General features: G+C 48.5%; 2 protein-coding genes and 1 long non-coding RNA gene across 5 annotated transcripts in view; 2 read left to right on the top strand and 1 right to left on the bottom strand.

Moving 5' to 3' along the window:
- LOC119461867 (transcription factor E3) overlaps positions 1–27881 on the top strand; it is a 278465-nt gene that overhangs the window by 106214 nt on the left and 144370 nt on the right. The window lies entirely within an intron of this gene.
- Positions 22082–27881, top strand: part of LOC125947633 (uncharacterized) — a 77322-nt gene continuing 71522 nt past the window's right edge. For both annotated transcript variants that reach the window (XM_049672780.1, XM_049672779.1), the window contains exon 1: positions 22082–24522. In XM_049672780.1, the coding sequence (XP_049528737.1) occupies positions 22884–23867 (984 nt within the window). In that variant the 5' untranslated portion in view covers positions 22082–22883 and the 3' untranslated portion in view covers positions 23868–24522. The remainder of the gene's footprint in view (positions 24523–27881) is intronic.
- Positions 26597–27881, bottom strand: part of LOC125947644 (uncharacterized) — an 88417-nt gene continuing 87132 nt past the window's right edge. The window contains exon 2 of the long non-coding RNA XR_007468468.1: positions 26597–27459. This is a non-coding gene — a long non-coding RNA (uncharacterized LOC125947644). The remainder of the gene's footprint in view (positions 27460–27881) is intronic.

The raw sequence follows: 27881 nt of genomic DNA, 5'->3' as shown, positions 1-27881 counted from the left end.
GCCATTTGTTGAAGGGAATCGCGGAGGACGTTTACAACTTCCTCATTGGTAAAGAGAACCATGGCTCAGTCACCGACGTAATACGTCACTGCCGTACCTTTTAGGCTCTCAAACTGCGCCGCATAATCCCGAAGTTTGGCCGGCTAGCAAACGTCACAACTGTTGCAAGCATTGAAGACGACATCCCATCAGTCAATCTCGCGACGACCATTCGACAGATTGTTAGAGAGGAGCTACGTCGTTGCACGGAATTGAACAATGAGGTCCGTGATAGTCAATATCTGTACAATCCTGCACCAGCTCCCCTTTCCATCGCTGCAGCGACTGTCGAGGAGTACCGCTCGAGAAGGCCAATGAGAATGCAACAGAACTACCACCGGGAAACCGGCAACGGGCGTGCTGAGGGATATGCCCGTTGCTCAGCAACGGCCTACTCGGAGCCACGGACATACCCATCCTACCCGAACGTTAGCCGCGAGCCTCCCGTGTGTTATACCTGCGGTGTCACAGGACACATCTCTCGATTATGTCGTCAGCGTCGTTGGGCGCCGAGGTGGTACGAGTCACAGCCAACGTCCTATGGCACTGAACGTCCTAACATCGACAATTCCTGGCCTCCACGGTCCTTTACTTCGTCGACGACCTTCCCAATCAACAGTCCTCGACGGAATCGCCGCAGCGACTCACCCGTTTCAGACCGCAGTCTCACTCCACCTTCTTCACGTCAACGTCGCTCTCCTTCACCGAGGCGACGTTCATTCTCACCACCGCCGTCGGGAAACTAGACTGCGCGGCCGATGGAGGTGAGGTCGCCAGACTCGACACGACACTGATACCTCCACCGGTTACAATACTGAGAAACAAAGTGGAAGTGACAATTGATGGTATATGTACAATGGCATTGGTGGACACCGGGGCTATGAGATCTGTTATGAGCCTTTCTTTCAAGAACCGGCTTCGATGCAAAGTGATGTTTTCCCTCGACACGCATGCTAAATTCCGCGGAGTAAGCGGTGAAATATTGCACCCCCTTGGTATTTGTGCTGTGAATGTGTTATTGGCGGACAAGTGTTATTTAACAGAGTTTGTGATTTTGGAACGCTGCACGCACGAGGTTATATTAGGGATAGACTTTCTGTTAACCTGCGGGGCTTCAGTCAATTGTGGTGCCGGCGAGCTTTCGATAAATAGCGGAAAACCTGGGGTCAATGCTTGTAAGGATCCGTCATTATCAGACCTCGTGAATCAACAACCCGCTGGACAAAAAACGTTAGCCGTTGCTGAGGGAGTGACGCTGCCTCCGTGGTCTTTAGCACCGGTATCCGTCATGGCATCTTGTACAGACACTTCATCTGACGCCGTGGTACAACCCTTTGGCGACTCTTGTGGGAAGAAGAACCTACTGGTACCCAATAGTGTTGTATCTGTGAACAATGGTAGCACGTTTTTGTGGACGTTAAATTGTTCTGCCGTCCCTGTGCGTGTTCCCGAACACATGAAGATTGCTGTCTTCGCCGACGCCACGTGGTGTTTATCGATGGTTGTCAGGGACGAGGATTCCACTGATGGACGAGCCACTTGCCCTTACGAGCAGAAAATTCTACGCATGCTCAGCAAGTCTTTGTCTTCACGTGAATGGGACACCTTAGTACAACTGCTAGCCCTGTATGCTTCCGTGTTCGACTTCTCTCAAGATGAGCACCGTACAACTATCCCATCCTCGCGTGCTCGTCATCGCATTGACACAGGATCGGCACATCCTCTTCGGCAAAAGCCCTACCGAGTGTCCTCATCAGAGCGCAAGATTATTGCGGACCAGGTACAAGAGATGCTGAGGAAAAATGTGATTCAAGAATCATCAAGCCCGTGGGCCGCACCTGTCATCCTGGTAAAGAAAAAAGATGGCTCGTGGAGATTTTGTGTTGATTATAGGCGACTAAATGCAATTACCAAGAAGGATGTGTACCCACTCCCGCGAATTGACGACGTAATAGACTGCCTACATTCTGCCTCCTACTTTTCGTCCCTCGATCTGCGTTCAGGCTATTGGCAGATACCTGTGGATCCCGTCAACAAAGAGAACACCGCCTTTGTTACGCCGGACGGTTTATTCGAATTTAACGTTATGCCGTTCGAGCTCTGCAATGTGCCCGCAACGTTCGAGAGCTTCATGGACACAATCCTCCGCGGTCTAAAGTGGGAAATATGTCTTTGCTACCTGGATGATGTTGTTATTTTCGGCCGTACTTTTGAGGAGCATAACGAGCGCCTTAGCCTGGTTCTGAAATGCATGGAGAAAGCAGATTTGATTCTTAACTCTGGAAAGTGTAGGTTTGGGGAGTGACAGACTTTGGTTCTCGGTCATCTAGTCGACAAAGATGGAGTCAGACCTGACCCCCGCAAGATTGAAGCAGTCAGTGCCTTCCAACCTCCGCAGTCAGCGCGGGAACTGCGCAGTTTCCTGGGACTTTGTTCTTATTTCCGTCGTTTTGTCCCAAAATTCGCCGACGTTGTGCACCCGTTGATGCGTCTGTTGCAAAAGGATGTATCGTTCGACTGGACACCAGAATGTGAGTCATCGTTCCGTCAACTTAAATTCTTGCTTACGTCAGACCCCATCCTGCGTCATTTTGATCCGTGTTCCCCTACTGAAGTTCATACTGACGCCAGCAGAATAGGCATTGGAGCGGTACTTGTTCAACGGCGAAACGACGCCGAACACGTTGTTGCCTATGCCAGTCATTGCTTAAGCAATGCTGAGCGAAACTACACAGTCACTGAGCAGGAATGCCTTGCAGCTGTTTTTGCTGTTCAGAAGTTTTGCTGTTACATCTATGGTCGCCCATTCAGCATAGTCACTGATCACCATTCATTATGCTGGTTGGTCAGCCTTCAGGATCCGTCTGGTCGTCTAGCACGGTGGGCCTTGTGACTACAAGAGTACGACTTTGTTGTGAAATACAGAAGTGGCTGCCGGCATGCTGACGTCGACTGTCTTTCCCGCTTACCACTGCCAACGGCAAATTCTGAAGAAGACACTTTCAATGACTGTCTGGCCGCTATTGCACCTGAATTTCCAGACGCGACCATCTTCTCGGAGGATCAACGCAACGACGTCAATCTGGAACCTCTTTTTGTGATGGCCCTGAATCCGAAAGCCAGTGGTGGTTTTTCAATACGTGACAGCTTGTTATATAAAACCAACCACTATGCAAGTGGCGCCCGCTTTCTTCTTGTAGTCCCTGAGAGTTTCCGTAGTGCTGTGCTACATGCCATGCATGATGATCCAACATCAGGTCATCTTGGATTCGCCCGTACGCTACAGCGTGTACAAGAGCGATTTTACTGGCCTCACATGCGTCAAACAACAAAGCAATATGTGGCTAGTTGTGACCAATGCCAACGGCGGAAATGACCTTCAACCGCCCCATCAGGCCTTCTGCAGCCGTTGATTCCCCCTCACGCACCATTTGAGCAAGTTGGCGTGGACCTCCTGGGCCCATTCCCACGGTCATCTAATAACAATCGATGGATCATCGTTTGTGTAGACCACCTTACACGCTACACAGAGACCGCAGCAGTGCCGTCATCTACCGCTGTTTGCGTCGCTGCTTTCTTGTTGCATTATGTCGTCCTACGCCATGGCCCACCTCGCGTGATCATAAGTGATCGCGGTCGTCAATTCGTGGCCGACGCTGTTGAAGAGCTGCTTCGGCTATGTGGAACACAATTTCGTCACTCGACGCCGTACCGTCCGCAAACCAACGGTCTTGTTGAACGCACCAATCGAACTTTGACGAACATGCTATCCATGTATGTGTCCTCTAACCACAAGAACTGGGATGATGTGTTGCCATTCATAACATACGCCTACAACACTGCGAAGCATGAGACAACGAATTACAGCCCTTTCTATCTGTTTTATGCTCGATCGCCGCGGAGCTTCCTCGACACGATTCTGCCGTTTTCTCTGGACGCTGAGGATTCCGTCGCCAAGACACTTCGCCTCGCCGAGGAAGCCTGCCGAATAGCCCGTGTCCGTACATTGGCATCGCAAAACCGCTCAAAGGATCGGTACGATAGATCCCATCAAGCCATTTATTTTGAAAAAGGTGACCTAGTGCTGCTATGGACCCCACAACGCAAGCGTGGCTTGTGCAGCAAGTTCTTGTCACATTATGTTGGCCCGTTCGTTGTTTTAGATCGCCTGAGCGACCTTATTTACGTGGTTGCACGGGTTTTGTCTACAGATAGGCGTTCCAAAAAAAACCCAGCTGGCTCATGTTGCCCGCCTTAAGCGCTACTACCCCGCCGAAGAACAGTGACTCTCCGTAGGCATCAAATCGGAAATTTGAACTGCGCGCCACGGTGACCTCTCCGCCGTAGCCTTCGCAGTGCAAGGCTTTGGAGGAGGAAGGGGAGCACAACGGAGGCGTTGTTAGATTGCCGATAACTTCGCTTCTGCTGAACGCATTGAAGTATTTTTTGCGGCAAAGTGATTCTGAAATAGCCTATTTTCACTTCAAATGTCTTTCTCCTCTTAAAACGTGGTTCAGGGCCCCTTTAATAAGTTATAGTGATGTACACTTAAGGTTGATTCGCTTTTGTTATTTTAGTTTTATACGCGAGCGTTTAGCATTATTAAATGCTTTAAGCAGCAGGAACATTCTTGCAATTGTACTTTTGTTCGCAGGCGCAGTAGCAGTGAACGATAACTACATCTAAGGTCTGAAATGGATCATGACCCACATTATGCTGTGAGGCATCGGGTTGTTTTAATGACATGAATGTGTAAGCAGAAGATAGTGTTTCCTGGTTCAACCTGGTCTGTTGTCAGTTTATTTGCTTGCAAGAAATTTAGGAGGAACCGCAAACAGTGCTCATTATAGTTTGGGAGCATTTAACCTGTGCACAGTGCTGCTAGCTTGCTTTGCGCTGATGTGCACACAGCTAAGTTGCATTACAATTGGTTCAGTTCGCTTCCAAGTCGTGCATTTACACTAATACAAATGGCATTGCCCATCACTAAATTGTGGAAATATGTTGGCAGGTATGCAACTTGGTCCAATTGATTGTTATTCACTTCTCACATTTCACCGGGGTTGGACACTCCCTACGAGCAGCTCCAAAGCCTGGGCCCTACTTCGAACGGTGTGTACTGCGAACACGAACAACTACCAGTCATCGAACGCAGTTGACCTTATCACACGAATCGGCAAACGAAAGAGAAAGCTGCACCCCTACTTACAAATGAAACTCTCATTGGCTTTTAATCATCAACTTCACAAATGCCTCCCTTGCCTATGCAAGCATCCTGATGTTTCGAACAACACAGATTCTTCACAAATGAGTCCAGCTGATTCATCACCTTCACGTCGAATTTCCTCCTTACCATTGGACACTCGCTATCTTACAATCAGCTCCCGACATAGCGCACCTGCCTATCGCCCTGGGGAAGATCTAAGCAATGCCGTATGCTACAACTGTCGCTAAACCGGCCATCTTGCATCGAAGTTCCTCATCCCAATTCCAATGCCCCACAGCCACCCAGCCAGCAAACGAACCTTGCTTCCATGGCGTGCCTTCAGGCTTCAGAACCACTTGAGGGATCACTTGTGCAGTGTGCTGTAATTCAAGCAGACATTCCACTTATAGGCACTCTTGATGCCTTTCCAGACAGTGGTTCTAAACAGACCATACTCTCGCTCCACCGCGAGAGGCCCCCGCCGCTATCGTTGGCAACTGACTTCGAGCGCCCAAAATCTCACCGGCACACTGGACACCGCTCACCATGTCCTCTCGAGCCTTCTGTGTAGAACGACGCACTGCAGCGCCTAGGGATGGAGCCGCTCTTGAGGTGGTGTCGGCGCCATCACGCTTGTGACATCACCTATGCCACCGGGGCCCTTCTCGAAGACCATGCCGTCACCAAATCCCACGCCAGGCTCGATGACGGAGGAGGAGCCGGCAGAAGTGCTCACAGAAAATTTGAGGTGCAGCTCGCACTGCAGAAATGGTCACCAGGCCGGGGTAGGAGTTAGAGCACTGCATGGGCTGTTATTATTGGCCCGGGCCCGGTGAATATAAATGTTTACCCGCCCGAGCCCGGCAGGTGACTCAAGGCGAGACCCGGGGCCGGCCCGAGCTCGACAAAAAAATTTCACCTACCCGACCCGGCCCGGCCCGATCGCAAATTGGGCCCGACAGAGGCCCGAACGAAGGCCGTCGTGAGGAAGGTGTTTGAAATAGCAACATACAACGTAGTAATACAACAATAGTAATAGTAATAGTACAGCAACAATAGTAATACAACGTAAATAGCAAAGTACTTGTTAGCAAAGCATTGCTTCGCTAACAAGTACTTTAACCTTCACTAATTTATTTTACAAAACATTGTCATTGTGGAAATGGAGGACCAGACATACAGGTACCAGGCGCGTTTATTCAGCTGCAGCATACTGGACTTTTTCTGCAAATACAGTGGTGGGAATTGTCAAGGGCGTTTTGGAGCATATTTTGTATCAAGCAAAATGATTTATAGAACCTGTCTCCACTTTAATAGCAGGTTGTCTTGTGGAGTTCACTCAGCTCGAGTTTCCCCTGCTGCAATTGTTCATGCGTCAGCTGACATGACCGTGAAATGCTTGTTCAGCTTTGTTTGACAGAGGAGAACGAGTCGCAGGGTAGATAGCCTCTCTTCCTCGAGCATGTCAGTTGCTTCTTTAAACAGTGCCAAAAAATGAATTATCTCCTTCATAGTACTTCTGCTAACTTCCTTGATTAGCGAGCTTCCTCTGGATTCCAGGAGGACCTCCTCGTGCAGCGTTTACACAGAATTCAGCGTGGTGATTTTTGAATTCCACCTGGTGCTCACTTGTTGATTTATACCGGCTCTGCTTCAGGAAGCTGATGACGGCCTTCACATTTTGCATTCAAAGATGTGGCGGAGGATGGTGTTGAGGACGTGTGCAGCGCAGCTGATGCTCCTGTACGATCCAAGTGCACTGATGACGTTTGCTCGGAGGGAAAATCATTCGTAAATAATAGAAAACTTTTAGTTCCTGGTCGCCGTTCACGTAGTCAGCAGCGGCTGTGATATACGTCGTTTTCATACTCGTCAGTCCTTAATGGCCTTCCTCCATTGCTGCCTTGGTCACTGGCCTCAGTGTTTCTCGTAAATCACCGGGCACTTCAGCTGCCTTGCGGGACACCGTCATGGGGTGCGCAAGTGATTCTTTGGCGGATATGGTTCTGTACCGTGCACCGGCAGCGACAAACTCGTCAGCAAACTTGAAAAATTCATCTCGCATGACATCGAAAGGCCTCATATCTTAAGCGCACCATCTGACGCACGCTGTCGCCAAGCTATCGTTTAGGTTGACAGGAACAATTGGCTTCTTTTCAGAAAAGGATGAAGTTAGGATAGCAGATCTTCCCGTTAACTTACACTTGTGCCTTTGCAGGTGAGACGTTCCGGTCTTACTGGTGTCAAAGCTTAGAAAGGCCTTGCACTCTTTGCATTGCACACGTCGTGCTGGAGATAGGGTGTTGTAGTCAACAACCCAAAGGAACTTCTTCCAAATGTTACTCCTAGCGTCTTGGTTGAAATCCCCGACAACGATCATCGGCCGATGCCTGACGCTTGTTGGTAGGATGCGATCCACAAAGGCAATGGCTGCTTCTTGTCCGAGGTTTGGGGCCAAGTACACACAGACTACAAAGAGCCCAGTCGACAACCTGACTGCACACGCTTTTCCAGGCCACAGCTGGCACCGTTCCAGGGCTCAGCCGCCGCCGCTGGGTCATCACGTGATTGCTGAGAGAGTGTAAGGGGGAGAGGCCACAGCTGGCACCGTTCCAGGGCACGGACGTATGGACGGTCGGACGCCGCGAGTATGAGCCATTAAAAGCTTTCGCCTTAATAACACGACAGCAGTTGCGATGGCAACCACCTTTCCAGAGCCAGGCAGATGGAGGTGGGGAAACGATGCCGTGAGGTGGCAAGGCGAATGGAAGGAACTGCATGGACGGTGCAACGCAGTGTTCAGTATACAAAGAGGTGTACCAATGCGAGCGCTTTGTTGGTGCTCCTGTATTTGTGAGCTGAGTAATATGGCCGCGTCTCAAGGATGTTTTAGCTCCCGCGCTCTTACTTCATTGGGATAGTATAAAATGAGCCCTAAGATTTCGTCACATTGCTAATTTAACTCATTCCTTGGTTATATCATCAAGAAACCGGCGAAACATAGCATTCAAAATACAGAGTTCTGTGCAGTTTGGTCAACGTATACAGAGATGCACGCATTTTCAATTCCTGAAGTGAATCATAATGAAATTGAAGTAAAATTGAAGCGGCAGGCATTCGTGGACAATGAAAGAATTGTGCCTTTTTTTTTGGTCTACGACTGGAAATGTAAGCACAAAAACGCTCGCGGCAGCGTGCGCATGCACGCATCCACGCAAGAACAAACCCGGCCCGACCCGAAGCCCGGAGCTTCCGGCCTGGGCCCGGCCCGAGTCCGCCGTGAAGGCTACTTTACCTGGCCCGGGTTTTCGGGTAGGCCTGAGCCCGTGCAATGCTCTAGTAGGAGCCGCTACTGGCTGTGGAACGGGCACCGTCAGCCTTCCTCACGACCATGGTTCATCTCGGAATGCAGCCGGGGCCCCACGTTACAGGTGCCAATGTGGGAAACGATTCGCACCGCGCAGTCCATGCCAGCAGGCTCCAGTCTCCGCCTGCTGCGCTGAAGGGCGCTCAGCCGCAGCTCGCGCGTCCGTCGTCGTCTTCGTCTACAGTTGGCTCTGATGCCGCTAATCATGACGTCGTTCCCACAAATACACGAAAAGTAGGGAAACGAAAGGGCTCGAGTCTTGTTAATCACGACCATAAAAATCCACCGATGATTACGGTACTTCTAAATGCAAAATTTGAGCACAGCACTACGCGTTTCTTGTCGTGGTTCCGCCGCACCCTCCTCGCGTCTTTCATCCCCGACTTTCATCTTTCGCTTGCTTACGCCGCCGATGCTCGTCACAAGAACGGCCGCCCTGAAGGTGCGTTTACACTGGGACATTCGGCGTCTAGAGCGGCGCGGAACCGAGTTTGGCGGCGGCGAGATCTGCCGGAATAGCGCTTTCTGCGCTGATTGGCTCTGGACCGATTTTGCGGCAGCTGCCGCCGGATTCCCTCCCGCGGATCAATCGAGGCGCGAGTGAGAAATTCGAAAGATGGCAGCCAAGTCCGACGCGCTCGTCATGTCGCAGTCTTCACGGCTCGTCGAGACATCGGAAATGCTCATCGAATTGGTGCGTAACCACCCCATCCGTTTCGACAGGTGCCACGTGAAGCACGAGGGCAACGTGACTTGACAAAGTGGCGTGACCCAGCTTCTCACGCTCTTGCAGAGCAGGACAAACTCATAACCGCCGCTGGCGTCGTTTCTTCGGCGAATGCTTCTTCCACGCGTCGTGCATCGCCAGAAAGGCGCTTGCCGGCAGGCTTAGCGTCATCGTCGTTGCAAGCAGTGATGAAGAGGCGCAAAATAAAAAAGCGGCCAGATCCCAAGCCCTGTGGGAAACGATGTTGACCATGAGACTAGGCGGCTTTTTCATGACCTACATGACATGAATGTCATGACATTTATGTCATGAGTCTTCAGGAGTCCTTTTAGCAACGCCTAGGAGACCTTAAGGCGAAAGCCTTAGCCATGCTTATGACTATGATTTCAACCATTGACCTTTAGCCTTTTCCTTCACTCAGTACCCACGTACGAACCCATTTCAGTGGTTTTTTCGGGGCAGTGTCCGTTCTGCGGCTTCCGCACTCATAGTGCGCATGCGCAACTCTCCCTCATTCTCCTCTCCTACGCAGGTGTGCGCTCTCCTCCTCCCCTCTCCCCCTCAGGTGCGGCGCAGCAAATCATTGCATATAACTCTCTCTCTCTCCCTCTCTCTCTAAGGGTACGCCGGTAGGCGGTGCAAGTGTTGCGGCGCAGTATAAAGCACGCGTTCGCTGTGCTTCCGTCATTCTCTCTCTGTGCAACAATGTGCGAAACGCCATGAACAACGTCAACGTCAGTGCTAGTTGCAGCGGCGTTGGAAGCCGAACGTTGGAAGCTCGGGAAGCCGAACGTAAATGTCAGCATCGGCAAGCGGACCCCGAACTTCGGGCCAGGGAAGCCGAACAAACACAACCATCACCATCAGGGGAACGTGCATATACCTCGTCTTCGCAAATTTCAAGCTCAACCCTCTGCAGTAAGACACATTTACGCTACACTTCACCGACCACAAAGCCATCGTCTTCAAGATACCGCATGCACCGACGCTAGGAGTCATGTACGATCTCTAAATAAAGATGCAACAACCCCGTACAAACGTCTCCTCTCTTCGATGCGCACCCCCCGCGATGCTTTTGCATTCCACCATGGTTGCCCGTAGGGTGAGATGATGTGATTTTTTTTTGTTGAGTTATTGTAATTTTTGCTGAGTCATACTCATAACTATGACTTCTACCACCATCCCTTAGTGTTTTCTTCACTTAGTACGCATGTCAGAACCCATTTCAGTGGTTTCTGAGTGTTCATCTTTTTTCGCTTAGTCATTGTAATTTTTGCTCCATCATGGTCATGACAATGACTTCTACCATCATTCTTTAGTGATTCCTTCACTTAGTACCCACGTCAGAACCCATTTCAGTGGCTTTTGACTTTTCATATTTTTTGGCTGAGTCAATTTCATTTTTCCTGAGTCATACTCATGACCATGACTTCTACCAGCATCCTTTAGGGTTTCCTTCACTTAGTGCCCACGTCCGAATCCATTTTAGTGGTTTTTGAGTGTTAATATTTTTTCGCTGGGTCATTGTCATTTTAGGCGGCTGTTATTTGACCTGCATTGTACGCGTCATGACATTCATGTCATGACCTATCATTGATGTTCGTCATACACTGTTGTTATACTATGCCAATTTTTGCTACCTACCAAGTTAACGAAACGATCTTTCACTCAGGTAGCGCATCAAACAGTATGCTAGCTGTGCCAAGAATCACGGTCATGTGCAGTGCCTCGCGAAAATGCATGCAGCAGGATGACAGTAGCTGCTTTCCTGTTTTTGCTCATGCCACATCAACCGATGAATCGAGATTGAATCATTAATCGAAAAAGTGTAGGGCGCTTAAGCTTCACCTTTAAGAGTAGCGATAGCGTTATCGGGACCCGTTTGCATCGCAACGTGTGGCTGTAGTTCTGGTAGAAATGCTGGAAAAGGGGTTTGGTGTTTGAGTTTCCTCGTAGCAGAATTAGGTTTTCTCGTACATCCCACGCCGATTGATAAACAGTCCCCGACGGCGAACCCGACGCCGAATGGTAGTCGTACTTTGCCATTTTCCTGACGGATTTTACTGTGAGAAATTAAACTTTTGTTCACCAAAACCTTGCACCACGTGAAGGGCCTGCGCCATAGGCGAAAATTTTTCATTTTTCCGGGGGGGGGGGGGGGGGGCTGGGGGGCTGAGGCATGACCAGCTTTTCGAACCTCACCCATGTATGCATATATAATACTGCCGTTCAATGCACAACAAACTACAGCCCCTTTTTCCTCGTGTACGGCCATGCACCGTCTTTTGTTTTGGACACCAGCTTTCTCTCTACGCCTTCTGTTACATCTACATCTCTACCAGAGGAGTTCGCCGCCCGCGTCGCCCACTGCCGCGAAATTGCGCGCGCCCACACCGCGACCATTCAGGACAAGAGGAAAGTCCGTTGTGATGCGACCCGTCGTGTCATTTCGTTCCGACCAGGCGACGAAGTACTCCTGTGGACACCTTTTCGAGTGCCGCTCTGTGAAAAATTTCTTCACAGGTATCGCGGCCCATATACCGTGCTTGAAAGAACATCTGCCGTGAACTATCGCGTAGCTCCTGTTACCTCGGTTACTGACCGCCGTTGCCGCAGCACTGAAATTGTTCACATCTCTCGCCTGAAGGCGTATCTTCGGCGTTCCGACAGTTGCTGACTCGCTGCCTTACCGGCCGCTTTCGTGAGGGGGGGGGGGGGCAGTGTTTGAGCGCTAACTGTGCAGTTCATCATCGTCTTCCTGTGTATATACCCATCCTCATCATCATCATCATTTTGTCGGGTTGGTGTTTCTAGGCTGTCTCGCGCTGTGTGACAATAGAAGAGCTCTGCCTTCGTCCCGGGTGTCGTCTCACAATATATATGCACACACACACACACACACACACACACACACACACACTCTATATATATATATATATATATATATAGGAAAATCAGAAGCACAACTTCGCGGTTATCTTAGGTTTATTATTTTCCCAACAGTTTCGGTCGGTGGTATATATAACCTTTGATAACAGTTACACTGGAAACTTCGTGCGACCTCAAAAGATTGTTCACTGAAGTGACGAGCTTATATGAGTATTTTCAAGACCTCAGAGTAGGAGACAATTCAGTTTTACAGCCGAGCCCGAGTCCCCTCGCACCGCCAAGAGACTGGCGTTGCTTGGTTGAGCCATGCGACAAGCGGCTTCAGTTAAAAACGTTAGGGAGATACATGTGTTTTGTGCGTATTAAGTCACACAAGTACACACCTATTAAAAAGCAATGTAACGCCTTGTAAAGGATTTAATACAAAAGATACGATCAAGAAATCTTTTCCTGACAAAAGGTCAGTTATTGAGAAGATAAGACATAACATATATAAACATTAAACGATATATAACAATTTCTGAACACAGCTTATGACTAGAATTATTAGCATAAGTATAATGTGATTCCATAACGCCATAGTTTCATTACATGTCAAAGCATGCCTTATGCCACTGGTTTCGTTTATTTTCCGGAGGAAGAACAAAGTATCATAGAGTAAAAATTATCAGGTGCCCAAATAAGTAAACATTTTGACAAATAAATAAGACATAAATCTCAAAAGCACGAAAGGACTCGATAGCAAATATAGGAACAACGTGGATTGTGTTATTGAAAGGCAAATGCAGCATACGACGAATAAAAATTAATAAGGAAAATGCACAGATAGACTAAGGAGTTTTACAAATAGCGCAACCATGCGTCTTTTCTTACCCAAATGCCCTCACTCTGCTTGCGCTGTTATGGACCCCATTTTCGTTCCTTTGTATAACCTTTTGCGTTGTTTTCTAAGCCAGGTGTTTTTCTTTGACTTCTAAGTTGGTGCCTTTCTCTCTCCTATTAAAGACATCAGTTCGTTGTCTGATGCGATGATTTCACCATCATTGAAAAAGTGTTCGTTCGGCCACTTGATCTGGAAATGAAGCTGTCGGCAATCTTAATCAAATTGATTTTGCGGGAGAGTTCTTTGTGGGCGTGAAAAAATTGCCAGATGGTTCAAATGGGCTTGTCCAGTCGTCAGCCGCAAGTACATTTTCAGTCGCCAAAGGCAAGAAAAGGACCTCTCGGTTGTGGTCGACGAGACCGGTATGGCCAACGCAATTTTTTTAGCTTGGCCATTTCCGGCAAAAGGTTTCGCAGGTTTCGCAGGCAAAGGTTTCGCCCTTGCCCCCATAAACATGTGCACGGCGTCCCCAAATGTGTGCAATGATGCCGACTTTGCTGGCTTAAAATGTCAATCAGCATATCTCTGTGCAAAATCAAGCGTCCTGGTTCAAGTTCGTCACCGTAGAATGATGTTATATATGCTTCATCTTCCTTCCCTATGACAAGCTGCTTGATGTGTGACTTATGCTGCCAGATATCAGGTGGATACCTGTTGTTTAACGAAGACAGCACTGTGTGAAGTACTTCATAGAACCTCCGGCGGTACATGTCACTCACTGATGTAAACACGTGAGCTCAGGAACCTTCTTGATAGCGGCGTGGAGTCTTCTTTCGCCTAGCGGCTAGAACACACGGGTCCTCAACTTGTACTTTTCCTGCCTCTGCCATACATATGTGGGTCACGCGCTTCATTTTGGAGTTAATCTGCGCCGAGTTCAATCTTGGGCCATCCAAGATGGCTGGTCCCTTCGCGTGCGCTGTCACCCCGCGCGCCTAGTGCTATATGTTTCCGCTTGTGCTTATACGGTGGAAAATACGCCTCCTTTTCAGACCCAGACGGGTTCTGGCGAAGTACCAATAAGCGAGGTGCCCACTATTCGTTTTGTCGTAATGTCGTTGGTGCTCATGCTGTGTTTGTAACCGGTGCACATTGCAACGTCCGCAGCCGCGGTAGAAGCGAGCTCGACGCCTGTTTTCTATTTCACCTTTCATTGCAACAGCAATTGTATCGACACTCCAGGAAAATTTTCGCTGTCGTCGCCGTGATATTCCGTATAAAGTCCAACATTCTTATGAGTGTGTGACCCATACACTGTGGGTGCGAGAAAAAGCCCGTAACGCTGAGCCGAAAAAGGATGGCGACTTGATGGACATTATCTTCAGCCACGCGCTCAATATTCGGGTTACTTGGAGGTCACGTGATCAAATGCACGCATGGGGAGGAGAGCACGCGTCTTCTCATCTAGCCCTGCCGCAGCTGCAAATTACTGTGTGCGGTTGACGCTTACGCGGCCGGCGTGCCGTATCCAATTGTTGGTAGTCATTGGGGGATGCAATGATCAAGGGCGAGCAGGGATGGCTGCTAACTTCATGCGCGCTGTCTTCCTTCTTAGGCTGTTTTTCCGCGCCCCAAGTGTTGCAGATCGCATAACCTAACTTAAGAGACACGGGTAATTGGAGATCGCTGACAGAAGCCGTCCTGTAGTGGACATAAAAATATGCAGATGATGATGATGAATCTAATTTTCGGAGTCGCGGTGAATCGCATGGCTTCTTCTTCTTCTTTCTGGGGTTTTACGTGCCAAAACCAGTTCTGATTATGATGCACGCCATAGTGGAGGGCTCCGAATTAATTTTGACCACCTGGGGTTCTTTAACGTGCACTACAACGCAAGCACACGGGCGTTTTTGCATTTCGCCTCCATCGAAATGCGGCCGCCGTGGCCGGGATTCGATCCCGCGATCTCGTGCTCAGCAGCACGAGATCATGGCTGTACGAACCGTACGCCCCGTTGCCGGCGTTCGTCATAATGCGAGCATTGTGATGGCGACTTTTCGTGGTCATCCAGCGGGATATTTACAGGTTTACATGGTCCGCGCATTGCACGATGTTTGTTATTTTAATTAGTGAGTAAATGTTACTACAATTCATATGGGCGATATAACTAGCATACAGACTCGTGTGAGGGCCGCACTTTTTTGCCGCAATTTTGACGAGCCTTATAAGGGACAGGGCCACTTTATCTAATTTTTCCAATTACGAGTATGAAATGGACTCCTCTCCCCATCTATAGACCTTTTCACAAACCGACGTTTGAGCAGCGCCATTGGCCGACACGAGCGACATCTAGCGTCGCCGCCATTTTGGACTGTGCGCCTTGCGAGAGCAGGCCGGCCGCACTTCGGTTGTGTGATCTTCGCCGCGCATTATTTCGATTGTTTTCTTCCGCTTCGCTTGTCTTGTGCCCCTTGACTTGTTACATGTTTCACGTGCTCGCGTGAGCGCTCAGTGTAGTGTGCCATGGCAACAGCAAGCCCAGCCAGTGGATGTGGTGTTTCTTCGTCGGTAGCGGCGGCAGCCGCGTCTGCTTCGTCGAGACCTGGCGTGCTAATCAGCGCTATATTTCATTGTTATTGCTGGGCACGTGTGACCGTGTCGTCGATTGAATCTGATCACCATTACGTTTCGCGATTGAGGGTTGCCTCATTTAGCGAAACCAGGCGCGTACGTAGCTGTCGGGCAATGCTTATAGAACCAGGTGGCGGCGGCCTGACGACGCGTGTCAGTGGTTGGTAGATATGCGGTGGTTACTCCATACGCTTCCGACGCAACTGAACAGCTCAATCGTGCAAAATTTATTGGATCTGGTCCGGTGCAGGGTACTTATAACCAAATGTCAAAGCATAAAGCGTGGCGATCGAGCAGCGCGGTACCTGCAGCGAACCGACGCGCGGCAGTGATCACAGATGCCAGCGCGACTGATACAGCCCAGGTGATAGATTTTTATTTTTAGTATTTATTTATTTAGACATACTGTCAATCCCAATGTGTCAATCCCAATTAAGTCCTATAACAGGACTTAATTGTTATAAAGATATATTTGTTTACCTATTTTTTACGTTTGTTTCCCTGGAATGGCTTTTCTTTCGAATGTCTGAATTTGGAACAAGCTTCGCTCACGGTGAACCTTAACGTAGATCGTGCGCGAAGTTTGTATTGAAGATATCGCGGACGGCAAGAATTGTTCGTGTGCGCTATCTCTGAAGCGAAATAAGCCAATAATATTGCAGCGTTAGGGCCATCTCTGCTCTTTCTCTTGTTTCCCTTACACCGTCTCACTGTGCTATGTTCATAATAAAGTACTGTCGAGTCTTAACAATTGTCGAATAAATACATATGCACATGACTGTAAACCACTACTGACCGTGAGTGAAAAGCGCTTAGTGGTCAGCTAAGCAGTCTCTGCACGCACGTAAGTATTTCACTTCATCGACTGTGCGAATTAATTTTTTTCGTTACTGTTATTCTTGCAAGCATGATGCTATTCTGCGCGTACCCATGCGAATACCGTTTTTTTTTTTTTTTACGTTCTTACTTGCGCGGGCTCATTTAGCGCGTTTCTACGCCACGCACAGTTAGCGCATTACGGTTCCCGAACTCTAACACTGGCGCTAGGCCGTCTAACACTGGCACCTGGCGCTAGGTGAGCTCGATGCAGCACCACACTGTTGAAGTTAATTACCTTTATGGGCAGGGCTGCGTAGGGTGCGTGTGAACGCAGAGACAATGTTTTGGTGGACACAGGGTCTGCATACATCTTCCATAGGACACGATTTTTCCAGATCGTTGCGAAGTGTATTTACCGACTAGTTCTCACGCAGAGTGCTTCAATTTGTGTTATACCGGTGTCACACGGTCATTTTGGTAGCGATCGAGACCGATCCGGATCAGAATGTTCGACCGCGATTGGCTCCCTTCCGCAGATTGAGCAAAGAAGCCAATCGCGACCAAGAAATTCGACCCAGATCGGCCTCGATCAAGATCAAAAGTGCGCCGTGTGGCCCCCGTATTAGGCAGTGGAATGAAGTCGTGTTTGAAAGAATAACAAATGTAGCCTCTGTCACTACATACGAGAAAATAGTGCATCGAAGAGCTGACAATTCTCGCAACCTGTTGGGAAATGTGCCGAAAAGAGTTTACCAAAATGCGTTATTTTACTGATGTGTGCATTGGTTCACATTAGACTGAAATGCGAAGTCCTCAGGTGACGCAGGAAACCGGCGGAGCGTGAACATACCACATCGCGGCAGTGGTCCCGCGGAGTGCTGTGTTGTGGACACACTTAGTTCCCCAAATCGTTATTTTCCGCTGGTTGTTTGTGCACCCATAAACTGCAGTGCTGGCCTGTAGCCTTTTGATGAGTATATATGCCATTATTTACGAGCGTAAGTCATTCGGGACAAAAATAAACGGAAACATCGAAGGAAAGCTACCACTCCGCAATGCAAGCGCAAGGCAAGCTCACAGTCCAGACCGAACAGGCAACACTGACACATACTCTCCACGCCAGACCGTCGGAAGCGCCCTCGTGAAAACGTCTATAGTCGTGTGCAACTTTAGAGGGCAGCGGCATTTGCCCCTTAAAGGCGGATGCACACGAGCATCCACCAATGGACGCGCACTCTAGACTAGAGCACTGCACCGGCCGGATTTTTCGGCCCGAGCCCGGCCCAGGCCCGCTTTACAAGGCCTGAGCCCAGCCCGGGCCCGTAATACAGAGCCCGAGCCCGGCCCGGGCCCGGGCGTACATGACCGAGACCAGCCCGGGCCCGGCCCGGGCCCGTGGTTCCAAGCCCGGGCCCGTGGTTCCAAGCCCGGGCCCGACCCGGGCCCGTGCTATTGAGCCCGGGCCCGGCCCGGGCCCGGGCGTTCATTACTAAGCTTAGCTAGGGCCCGCGTGTGCGTGACCAGGCCCGGCCTGTAAGAGAAAAAAAAATCTTTTTTTTTTTTTACTTACAGATTGTACCGTATCTTTCAGCCTCACGTTCTCGAGGTTTAATCAGCTGCAGTATATAAGCAATATAAGGCCGAAATATTTGTTTCTCCCACGGGAACATCAGTAATCCGGCCCAATGCCTGTGCTGCTATTTTTCCGCTGGTGCCGATGCACTTACCTTGATTTGTACGATATGGTTATAGGATGTCTTTATGTATGCAAATATACAGGGTGTTTCATTTTAGCTGAACCAAATTTTTTAAAATTGCCTGTTGCAGATTGCACAATTATATAATAATCCTTGATATAAACTACTCGATGAGGCGGTCATTACTTCCAAGAGAAAACAGAACGCCTAATTGGAGAATTAACATAATTACGCTAATTAACTTTTTCATTAATTATTTTATGGCACATCTTTCAATCTACGAATTATAGCCGCTGAGTTCGCAGGCGTATCCACTTGGAACGAATTCTCAGGACTGAACCAGTTTCGAGATAATAATTTTCAAAGTGTCCGACGAAATCAATCAAATCAATTTATTCTCCAATTTACATGCTTGACGGTCATTTTGGACTAAAAGCTACATACGTAGCTTGACGTGACCCGAAACACCACGCAAGGCAATAGTACGTCAGCAAACAGTGTGCGCACATGTACAATAATTCACATATATTTCCAGCTGTCGCTGGAATTCCTCACGGACGAAATAGCTATGAATGGAAAAACAGAATATTTCCGTCACGGCGAGTTAAGAGAATTAGGAAAAGTTTTAACAGAATGCATTTTAAACCACACTACAATAGCAATCATCATCATCATCAGCCTATATAAACTATACAATAGCAATACTAGCTATACAAAACAAGGCAACACCAGCTATACAATATAGCATGAGACTGAATTTTACCAGATTAACATTTGCTAATAAAACTAAACAGGATGTACATTATATACTCAGAGCCATACACGAAGACAGAATAATAATCACATCAGATATATTACAAGCTACCAACGTATGGGCTGAGTTCTTTCTTACTGAAATTATCGACATTTTTGTATTTGTTCAAAGTGAATGGTAGGTTATGTATTAACGACCGATGCTTATAGAGTGTCCTGAAGTATGGAATTGACCATATCTCAGGATTTCTTGTGTTCGCATTAATGTGACGACGCTCTAAGGAGAATAATTGTTTTATGTAGTTCCAAGCTAATTCTGACGCGGCTGGCCTAATGAATGGTCAAAACGCGTAATTGAATATTTAACATAATTACGCTAACTAACTTTTTAATTATTCATTTTACGGCACATCTTTCAATCTACGAATTATAGCCGCTGCGTTCGCAAGGCGTATCCACTTGGAATGAATTCTCAGGACTGAACCAGTTTCGAGATATTAATTTTCAAAGTGTCCGACGAAATGAATGGGCGTTCCAGTTACCTTTTTGAGGAAAACGCTGTTTTATGCATTGAAGCACAAAAGTAACTGGCCTTAGCGCTGAATAGTATCGACACTGGTAATAGTGCAATCGCAAAAGCGGTAACATGGAAATGGTTTGAGGAGTGGTTCTTTGTATAATTTATTTTTCCTTACGCGGAAACAATGTTTGTTTTTGTGGAAAATAAAAATAGCGTAGCACTGCCGGCGCAATGCTAAAGAGACAGCGGACCTGATGGGCACCTAACTAATCCTGGCTTTTGGGCTAGGCTAAGTACTACCAAGTCATCCCCAGCATTCCCCGTAATTTATTTATAATTCATTGATTATAGATGAGCTATTTATTGGCTTTCGATTTTCTATCGCAAGATATTGGCCACGTATTTGGGCTAGGCTAAGCACTACCAAGTCACCTACAGAAGTTTCCGGAATTTATTGGTTATTGATCAATTATCGACTAGCTATTGATTGGCTATCAATTGCCTATCGATGACTGACTATGTTTAAGTAGTCCCCACCATTCTTAGCTAGACTTATCCAGGCTCAGCTTCGTTAGTTCACAGGTGTATGTGCCACTGCGCTTGGACCCTTTCTGCACTGCTACCAGGATTGGCACATTTTTTTTTTTGGATTCAGCAGACACATTGCGCCCGGCTGAAACAGCTCGGCTGTTAAAATGAGAACATCATCTGTTTTACTATTTTCTTCGATAAGATATACAGTCATCCGATAAGATATAGAGTCAAGAGAGCGGTGTGGATCAGAGAACAGGGATAACCGATATTCTAGTTGACATTAAGCGGAAAAAATGAAGCTGGGCAGGCCATGTAATACGTAGGATGGATAACCGATGGACCATTAGAGCTACAGAATGGATACCAAGAGAAGGGAAGTGCAGTCCAGGACGGCAGAAAACTAGGTGGGGTGATGAAGTTAGAAAATTCGCAGGCGCAAATTGGAATCACCTATTGCAAGACAGGGTTAATGGGAGATCGCAGGGAGAGGCCTTCGTCCTGCAGTGGACATAAATATAGGCTGATGATGATGATGATGATGACAGTCATTTTGCACGTGTCATTTCAGCTTGGCACAGAATGCATTGAACCATGGAATGCATAACGGTTGCGTGTGCTCGAAGGCCTACTTAGGTCCTTTAATGAGCGGGCCCGAGTCCGGCCCGGGCCCGCGGCCTCAAGCCCGAGCCCGGCCCGGGCCCGTGGCTTTAAGCCCGCGCCCGGCCCGAGCCCGCCAAAAAACGCTTCGGGCGGCCCGGCCCGCGGGCCGGGCCCTGGCTTTCGGGCCGGCCCGGGCCCGTGCAGAGCTCTACTCTAGACTGACGTCATGAGCCGGGCGGCCGGTGACCCCGCCGACGGAGGACTTGGCAGCCCGCGCTTCGAGCTGGGCCGAGTCGCGTCAACGGGACTATATCTTTAGTCGCGGTGGAAATCGGCTGCTGCGCTTCAGTGGTCAGTGCGGGGCGCCTCTCCTGCCTAAGTTATAAGCGACTTTTTTTATAGTTGCGACGCGCGAAACTACGCTGCGCGGGAAAACTCGCAGTGGAGCGCGATTGCTTCTCGGTTGGATTAAAATTATATATATATATATATATATATATATATATATATATATATATATATATATATATATATATATATTTGCTTTCAAGTTGAGGGTGCGGCTCTTACACGGATTTATACGGGAAGAATCTTTTTCGTGTAATTGTCTTATGCTTCGCTATTTTTAATACTGCTTCGCCTTTCCGGCAAAACTGCAGCCTCTTTTTTTTTTTTTTTCCGAGTCCTAGTAGAGGCTCTGCTGCGTATGACTGCTATTGATTCTGATTTCGAGTGAATCCGGCTTGGCCTCACGTTGGTTACTAAGTTAATTATATATATTTTTAGCCTCTGCATGCACGTTGCGATGTTTCCATCCTCATGTTGTAAATTATTATAGTTTTTTTTTTTCATGAGTCGATAGCATTACCTAATGGAAAGAGAAGCAATGCTGAGACACATATCATTCACGTGCATATCACACACCGTTGATAAAAGACACTGCCGAAGGGGTCACTGTAGTCTGCAGGTCTTTTTCAGTGTCAAAAAAGTGTGCAAAGCAATCTGTAGCGAGTTGAACACACAGCAACATATTGATTCTCTAGACATAGGCTATCCATATCATTAGAAATAATTGTTAGTTGGCTACCTCTTTCTCTTTCAACATATCATAAATTTTGTCCTGTGTACACATTCAAATATAATGTGTCTGTGAATGGTGTTCACACTGGAAATTAAAATAAGATGTTGAAGGTGAAAAAATACGAATGAGAGAGCCGCCGTTGGTGCTTCTAATGCGCTTGTTGCGAGGATTTTCAGAAATAAAGCGAAAGTACGAATAAAAGCCGTGCACGGCGTCAATAATGATTTAGTTAGCGTTTAGCCACAATAACAACTTAAGGGAAAATGTAGAGGCAACTCGAAAGAAACCATGCGCAGTCGACGCCGGGATTTTCTGCGACCCCTTAACGCTGGTAACAAAATCCAGCGCTTGCTGAGTGGGTGCCGCAGTGCTACCTGCCAAGGGCTTGCTGCAAACCGGCTATACTCACCCGTCGCATTTGCGTCTAATTACGTGGAGCAGACGTTCTCGTCGGTTATTTCCTGTTTGTGCCTGCGCCACATGTTTCCGTGTGACAGCCGGCGTTGCGCGCCATTTCGGCGGCCGCAGGTTTGGTGCGCCGCTGCTGCTCGCTCAGTCAGGGTGGCATTTTGCGTCACCGCAGCTTCCTTGTCGTTTAGATAGCCGCTGGAATTCGCGTAAATATGGCGGTTGGCGATAAGAGCAAATTGCGGGCTCCGTCGACGATAAGGTCGCTTACTTGCTGCCAGCAATCGTCGGGGTAGCCGGCGAAACGATTCACCCTGACGGCCTGCATGCATCCCGTGAGATTCGCATGACCAGCGAAACGCAGGGGCGCAATCTTATAACGGTTCCGAATGCGAACCGTTCGCTTGCCCTCACGTGATTGGTCAGAATTGTGGTTGCGTCAGCGGCCGTCAGAGACAGCGGTGCGGTACCGCAAATTCTCAACACGTCACGCATCTGTCAGTCATTTTCAAACCGAACCCGTCGTCGGCCATGAGTGGAACCGGCGAAGAGGTAGTCCGCTTTGGGTTCAGTTGCTGTGGCTTGGCTGTTTGCTTGCGACCTTGGCCGCGTGCGCAGGCCGTGCCGCCTCGGAGACTGAGGTACGACCACATACCTAAGGTACGACTACATACCTATGAAAACATGGCGGTGCCCCTCATTCTTTGCCTGGGGTTGTTCTCCCGGACCCGTCAACGACTGAAGGTGTAAACGCGTTTTCAGAGCTGACAGATAAGTTTCGGCGTCATTATGGTCCGTCAAAGGGAACCGTCCGATGGCCGTGAGACATCATGGAATGAAGAACCAACTTTCAAAATTTCCGCACAACTGATGGTGATGTGGCTATTTCCTTTGATTCGAGTGGTTACAATTTTTTACGTGTGGATTACCGCCTGGCGACGAACAGTTAAAGAATTGGTAATATTATATTGCCTAGAGTACAATAAAGGAATATGTCAATGCGCGTCAATCCGCAATTCCTCGATTAACTCGCCATATGATGACGTACACTTCAGAGGCGGCACCCTCTCGTTTATTGGTCGCGTCCTCCCCGGCTTCCACCTCCGGCTTGGGAGTAGCCTATTTCGTGACGTAAGCGGCGAAGCGAACCGGTTCGCATTCAGAACCGTTATAAGATTCCGCCCCTGGCCTCCTTGGAACAGTGGGCGACTTACGTTATCTAGTCGCGGTCCCGCACTAGTCGCACAGCTGCCGATGTCGCGTTCGTTTTTCGCGGACCGGCAGGTCATCAAGGAGCTGTTCACGGACGGCGGTACGAATGTGCGTACCGTCTTTGTGCGTACTTCCAGGTGGCTGATATTGTGTGCGCTTAGCTATCACGAGAAGGCAGGCTCCCTTCAGTGGAGCCCTCATAGCGCAGCGACCGAAGCGCGCACACTCACACACGCTCATATAGGGAGAAGGCCAGTGGGCCAGTTGTTTGAATATATGATGGCACAATGGAGGCGTTGTGGTAAACGAAAACTTGTTTATGCCAACAGTTTCGAGAGTGGAACTCTCTTCGGCCATGACGAGAAGGAAGGAATGAGAATAACGAGAAGAAAGCGAACAATTGGTAAGAGCATCGCACGCAGGTGGGGTTCATATCCCACTTGCGGCCAGTTGCTTTTTCATCCACTTTCATTTCCCATTTCTTTAATTCAATTTCCCCTATGCTGTCCTCGGTGTCATTGTTCGTTGGCTTATGATATTGTCTCGTGGTTGTGGCCGTGACTGTGATTGCAAAATGCCGTCTGGCACGACCGCGTAGTCCAGTGCGCCAATACGTCGGATGATCTTGTAGGGTCCGAAATAGCGTCCCAAAAGTCCTCGTCGGCGTATTGGGGTCCAAACACGGGCGCCAGGCTGGTACTCGACGTAGCGTCGTCGAAGCTTGTAGTGTCGACTGTCGGTGCTCTGCTGGTTCTTGATGCGCAGGCGGGCGATCTGTTGGGCTTCTTCGGCGCGCTGGAGATGACGTGTGGCAGCATGACGTCAACAGTCGTCGTAGGGTTCCTGCCGTTGTGGGGGTCTTCCCCAACCCGTAGCGCGTATAATCGCAGCTACTTAGGGTTCGGGCGAATAAGGCAACAAGCGAATCAACTCAACAACATTTATTGCTGTGGGCAATAAAACACTCTTGCAGAGGGAAGTCCGCTCTGTATAATAAGTAATAAAATAGGCTTGCCTCATCGCGTGTGGTAGTTGCGCAAACGAGGTCACTCACGGGTTGCAGCGGGTAAATCCGTATGGGCAGGTAGGTGTAGCGAGGTGAGAGAGGCCCGGGGGTCTCTCGGTCGCGCTCTTTTATACCTTTTCGCGAGGGGAATGTCCTCCTCGCCCGCCGGATACTTTCCCTCTTCCCGCGCGGGCATGCGCGTCGCGAGAGGTGAGCGAGAACCGGGAGAGGGCAAAGTGTATCTCTCCCGTGTCCGCCCGGCTCCCGCCGAGTGCGCTCCGTGCGCAAGCGACGGCGAGCGCCCGCGGGAGAAGGTGGCAGCGTGTGCTCCCCGAGGAGGCTATGGCTCCCCACATCCTCCCCCCTTAAGAAGGCCCCCGTACGTTGAGGCTGGCACCTAGGGACGGCCGTTTGCCCGAGCACCCTCCGAGGTTGGCTACCGAGGAAGCGTTGGGCGGGTGGTGATGTAGCCCTCAGCTGGCGGCAGTGGCGTAGCCAGGAATTTTGTTCGGGGGGGGGGGGGGGGGATCAGGTTGCAGCGCGGCCTCCTCCTTGTAGAATTTGTCGAGGGATCAAATACATGAATAATCACTGCATTGCCAATGCCGTTGTATATTAGATGCTGCAAACGAATTATGGAGCGCTACGCACTGTCAAGTAAAATATGTGTTTTTTTCATAAAAGAATATACTCATATGTCCCAAAAATTGTGGCAGAAATACTGACATCAATGCTGCCGCGTTCTTTTTTGTCTATTTAATAAGTAAAGGAAATATCACACGGACTTTAGAATTATATCAGTTCGAAACCAGCAAAGCAGTGCATGCAGCTGATATGAAAAACGAAATAAAAGCCATGAAATGAATAAGTTGAGGACAAATATTTTGATGAATCTTTGTCATTCAGGAACCTTGTTTACATTTTTGCACATACGCAACGGCCAGGAAAAAACCTCAATGACGCTGTCTCTCGTTGAAATAGATTGCGCAGGAGCTGCTGTTACCGGTCGTGTATTGTAATAACGCCGATATTATACTCGCAACAGTGAGTACAAATGAAAAGTAGGAGTTCTGCAAAATATACATTAGAAATACGAAGATAGAATGCAATATACAAATGCGAAGATACAACTCGCTAAAGGGCAAAGAGTCGCCTGAAAAAGAGTCCACTGCTTGTATACACAAAACCTCGCAACAAGATAATCAAATATACGCCTATGTCTCCAATAAATCTACGTATTTAAGCAAACGTCACTGTATACAATGCGTCAAACAAGACAAATAACCTTGTTGCTCAGTCACAGATAGTAAACTTTGCGCACAGAAAGACAGATGATCTAGGCAAGAAGAAAACTATGATCGCAGAAATCGTGATAAGCACTCGGGCCATGTGGCGGTCGCGATAGCGCCATGTGGGTAGAATAATAGAGGAATAATGCATAAATCAGTACGAAAATGTGTCATTTAACTGCCTGCACAGCGGCAACAATTATTCTGCACCCAAACTTTAAAAAATTAAATTATGGGGTTTTACGTGCCAAAACCAGTTCTGATTATGAGGCACGCCGTAGTGGGGGACTCCGGAAATTTGGACCACCTGGGATTCTTTAACGTGCACCTAAATCTAAGTACACGGGTGTTTTCGCATTTCGCCCCCATCGAAATGCGGCCGCCGTGGCCGGGATTCGATCCCGCGACCTCGTGCTCAGCAGCCCAACACCATAGCCACTGAGCAACCACGGCGGGTTGCACCCAAACTTAAAGGAGGGCATTGCTTCGTTTCAAAAAAGAAATTAAAGCAGGTAGCTAAAAAGGAAAGAAAAGGACAAACTGAAAGCCACAGATGATGCGGCAAGTTGAACTGCCCAATATCCGAGTGTATTTTTGGCAAACGCCGCGTAGGCCGGGCTTTCAATGAGCAAGGTTGGTCAAAATTGATTATTGATGTCCTCGCAATTTTCGTATTCGCATGATAATTTTGATCATGATGCTAACTGCTAGAATAACGGATAAAATTTCTGCGGTTTTAAATGCTAACGAACAGTCATACGTTTTCATAATTACGAGCTTATGGACCTGAAAGAACAGAGCTTTTTACTTGCATGGATTTTTGCTGCTTCATTACCTACAGGACAAACTCTCTCGGCGGGGATGTTCAGCGAAGCTGTCAATGACTTCGGACACGTTGATGCCGACGTCTCTGTGGGTGCATAGAAGCGCCAGCCTAACCATGCGTTCCACAGACGTTGTAGAGCGCAAGTAGTTTTTTAGTAAACTCTTGTTAAAAAAATATTCTCTCTGCGCTGGCAGTGGTCACTGGAAGAGTGACTAGAATCTGCAGCTGTTTGTACACATTTACATAGAACCTGCAGTCGCAATGAGAGAGGGCATCTATTCCGGTGCTAAAACCTAAAACACTCCCTCGATGTCGTTGGCATCCTTGTTTAGGTATCTTGCACAAACAGTAGACTGTTCAATTCCAGCGATGTCCGTCGTTTCATCAGGAAATATGGAGAAAGCAGCCTGCTTTTGCAACTAGGCTTTCTTTGATTATTTCACAACAAATTTCTATAATTTGGTTTTGTGCATCTGGGCTTAAATACGAGGCATTACTGGGGCAACTTTCCAAATGGTTCTTCAGATATGTATCTCCACAATCAGCTGGCATGCGAAGAAGCGCTCTGAAAATACCTGTATTTTCAGCGGGGGCTATGCTTAAACCCACTGTCCACTGTCCCTGTGGCCACGGAGAGCCAGACCTTCTTCTTCTTTCTGGGGTTTTACGTGCCAAAACCAGTTCTGATTATGAGGCCTTGTCGCCCGCAAAAAGAATTTCCTCAATAATAGGCCATTTACTTTCTTCTGTTTTCTCATATTTTACTTTGCCTGCCCTGGTCCAGCTGATCGATCACATTGGGCACACTTCCTGAAAGTGTTTGGAGAAAATTATCAGATTCTAGCTCACAGCCACGGTGATATTTAGTATTTTCTTGTGTGTGGAAGATTGCGAGCGCGTGCTTTCATATCTGGAACGGCTTGGACACGGGGCCTCCAGTGCACGCATGATGGCCCACGTTTATAAGAGCATTAGCCCCATAAAGTTACAGAATTGAAAAACTAAAGCTCGCCTTTGGAAATGTCAGTGCACCTTTCGCGTCAAAAGTGTATGAGAACTTTATACCCATAGAGTTTCGTAATTGAAATCCATGCGCTCCGTAGATTCCGCAGCCGCTGCGAGATGCCGCAACGCGCCCGCTCGCTATCTAAAAGCCCTTAAAAGTTTGTACTCCGATGGGGCTCCTTGCGTTATGTGACTCTAGGTGCAAGGGTGTTGCCACGAAATCCAGCCCGAGTTCGCAATTTTCGTGCCGAAATGTCTTTTCGAGCGTGAAAAAGACATTCTAGACAAAATACAGAATGATTCCCGGCGTCGGTGGCAGTCTTGGGCGGCGGTGCATGCCGGCACGAAAAAAATTCGGAGGGGGGGGGGCGGGGAGGGGCTGAAGCCCCATCAGACCCCCCCCCTCCTCCTGGCTACGCCCCTGGCTGGCGGACACTTGATGCCGACTC

This window comes from Dermacentor silvarum, chromosome 8 (assembly GCF_013339745.2).
Source record: "Dermacentor silvarum isolate Dsil-2018 chromosome 8, BIME_Dsil_1.4, whole genome shotgun sequence".
Taxonomy (NCBI): Eukaryota; Metazoa; Arthropoda; class Arachnida; order Ixodida; family Ixodidae; genus Dermacentor; species Dermacentor silvarum.
The sequence above is the reverse complement of the archived record's forward strand: the minus strand, read 5'-3'. Positions and strand labels throughout refer to the sequence as shown.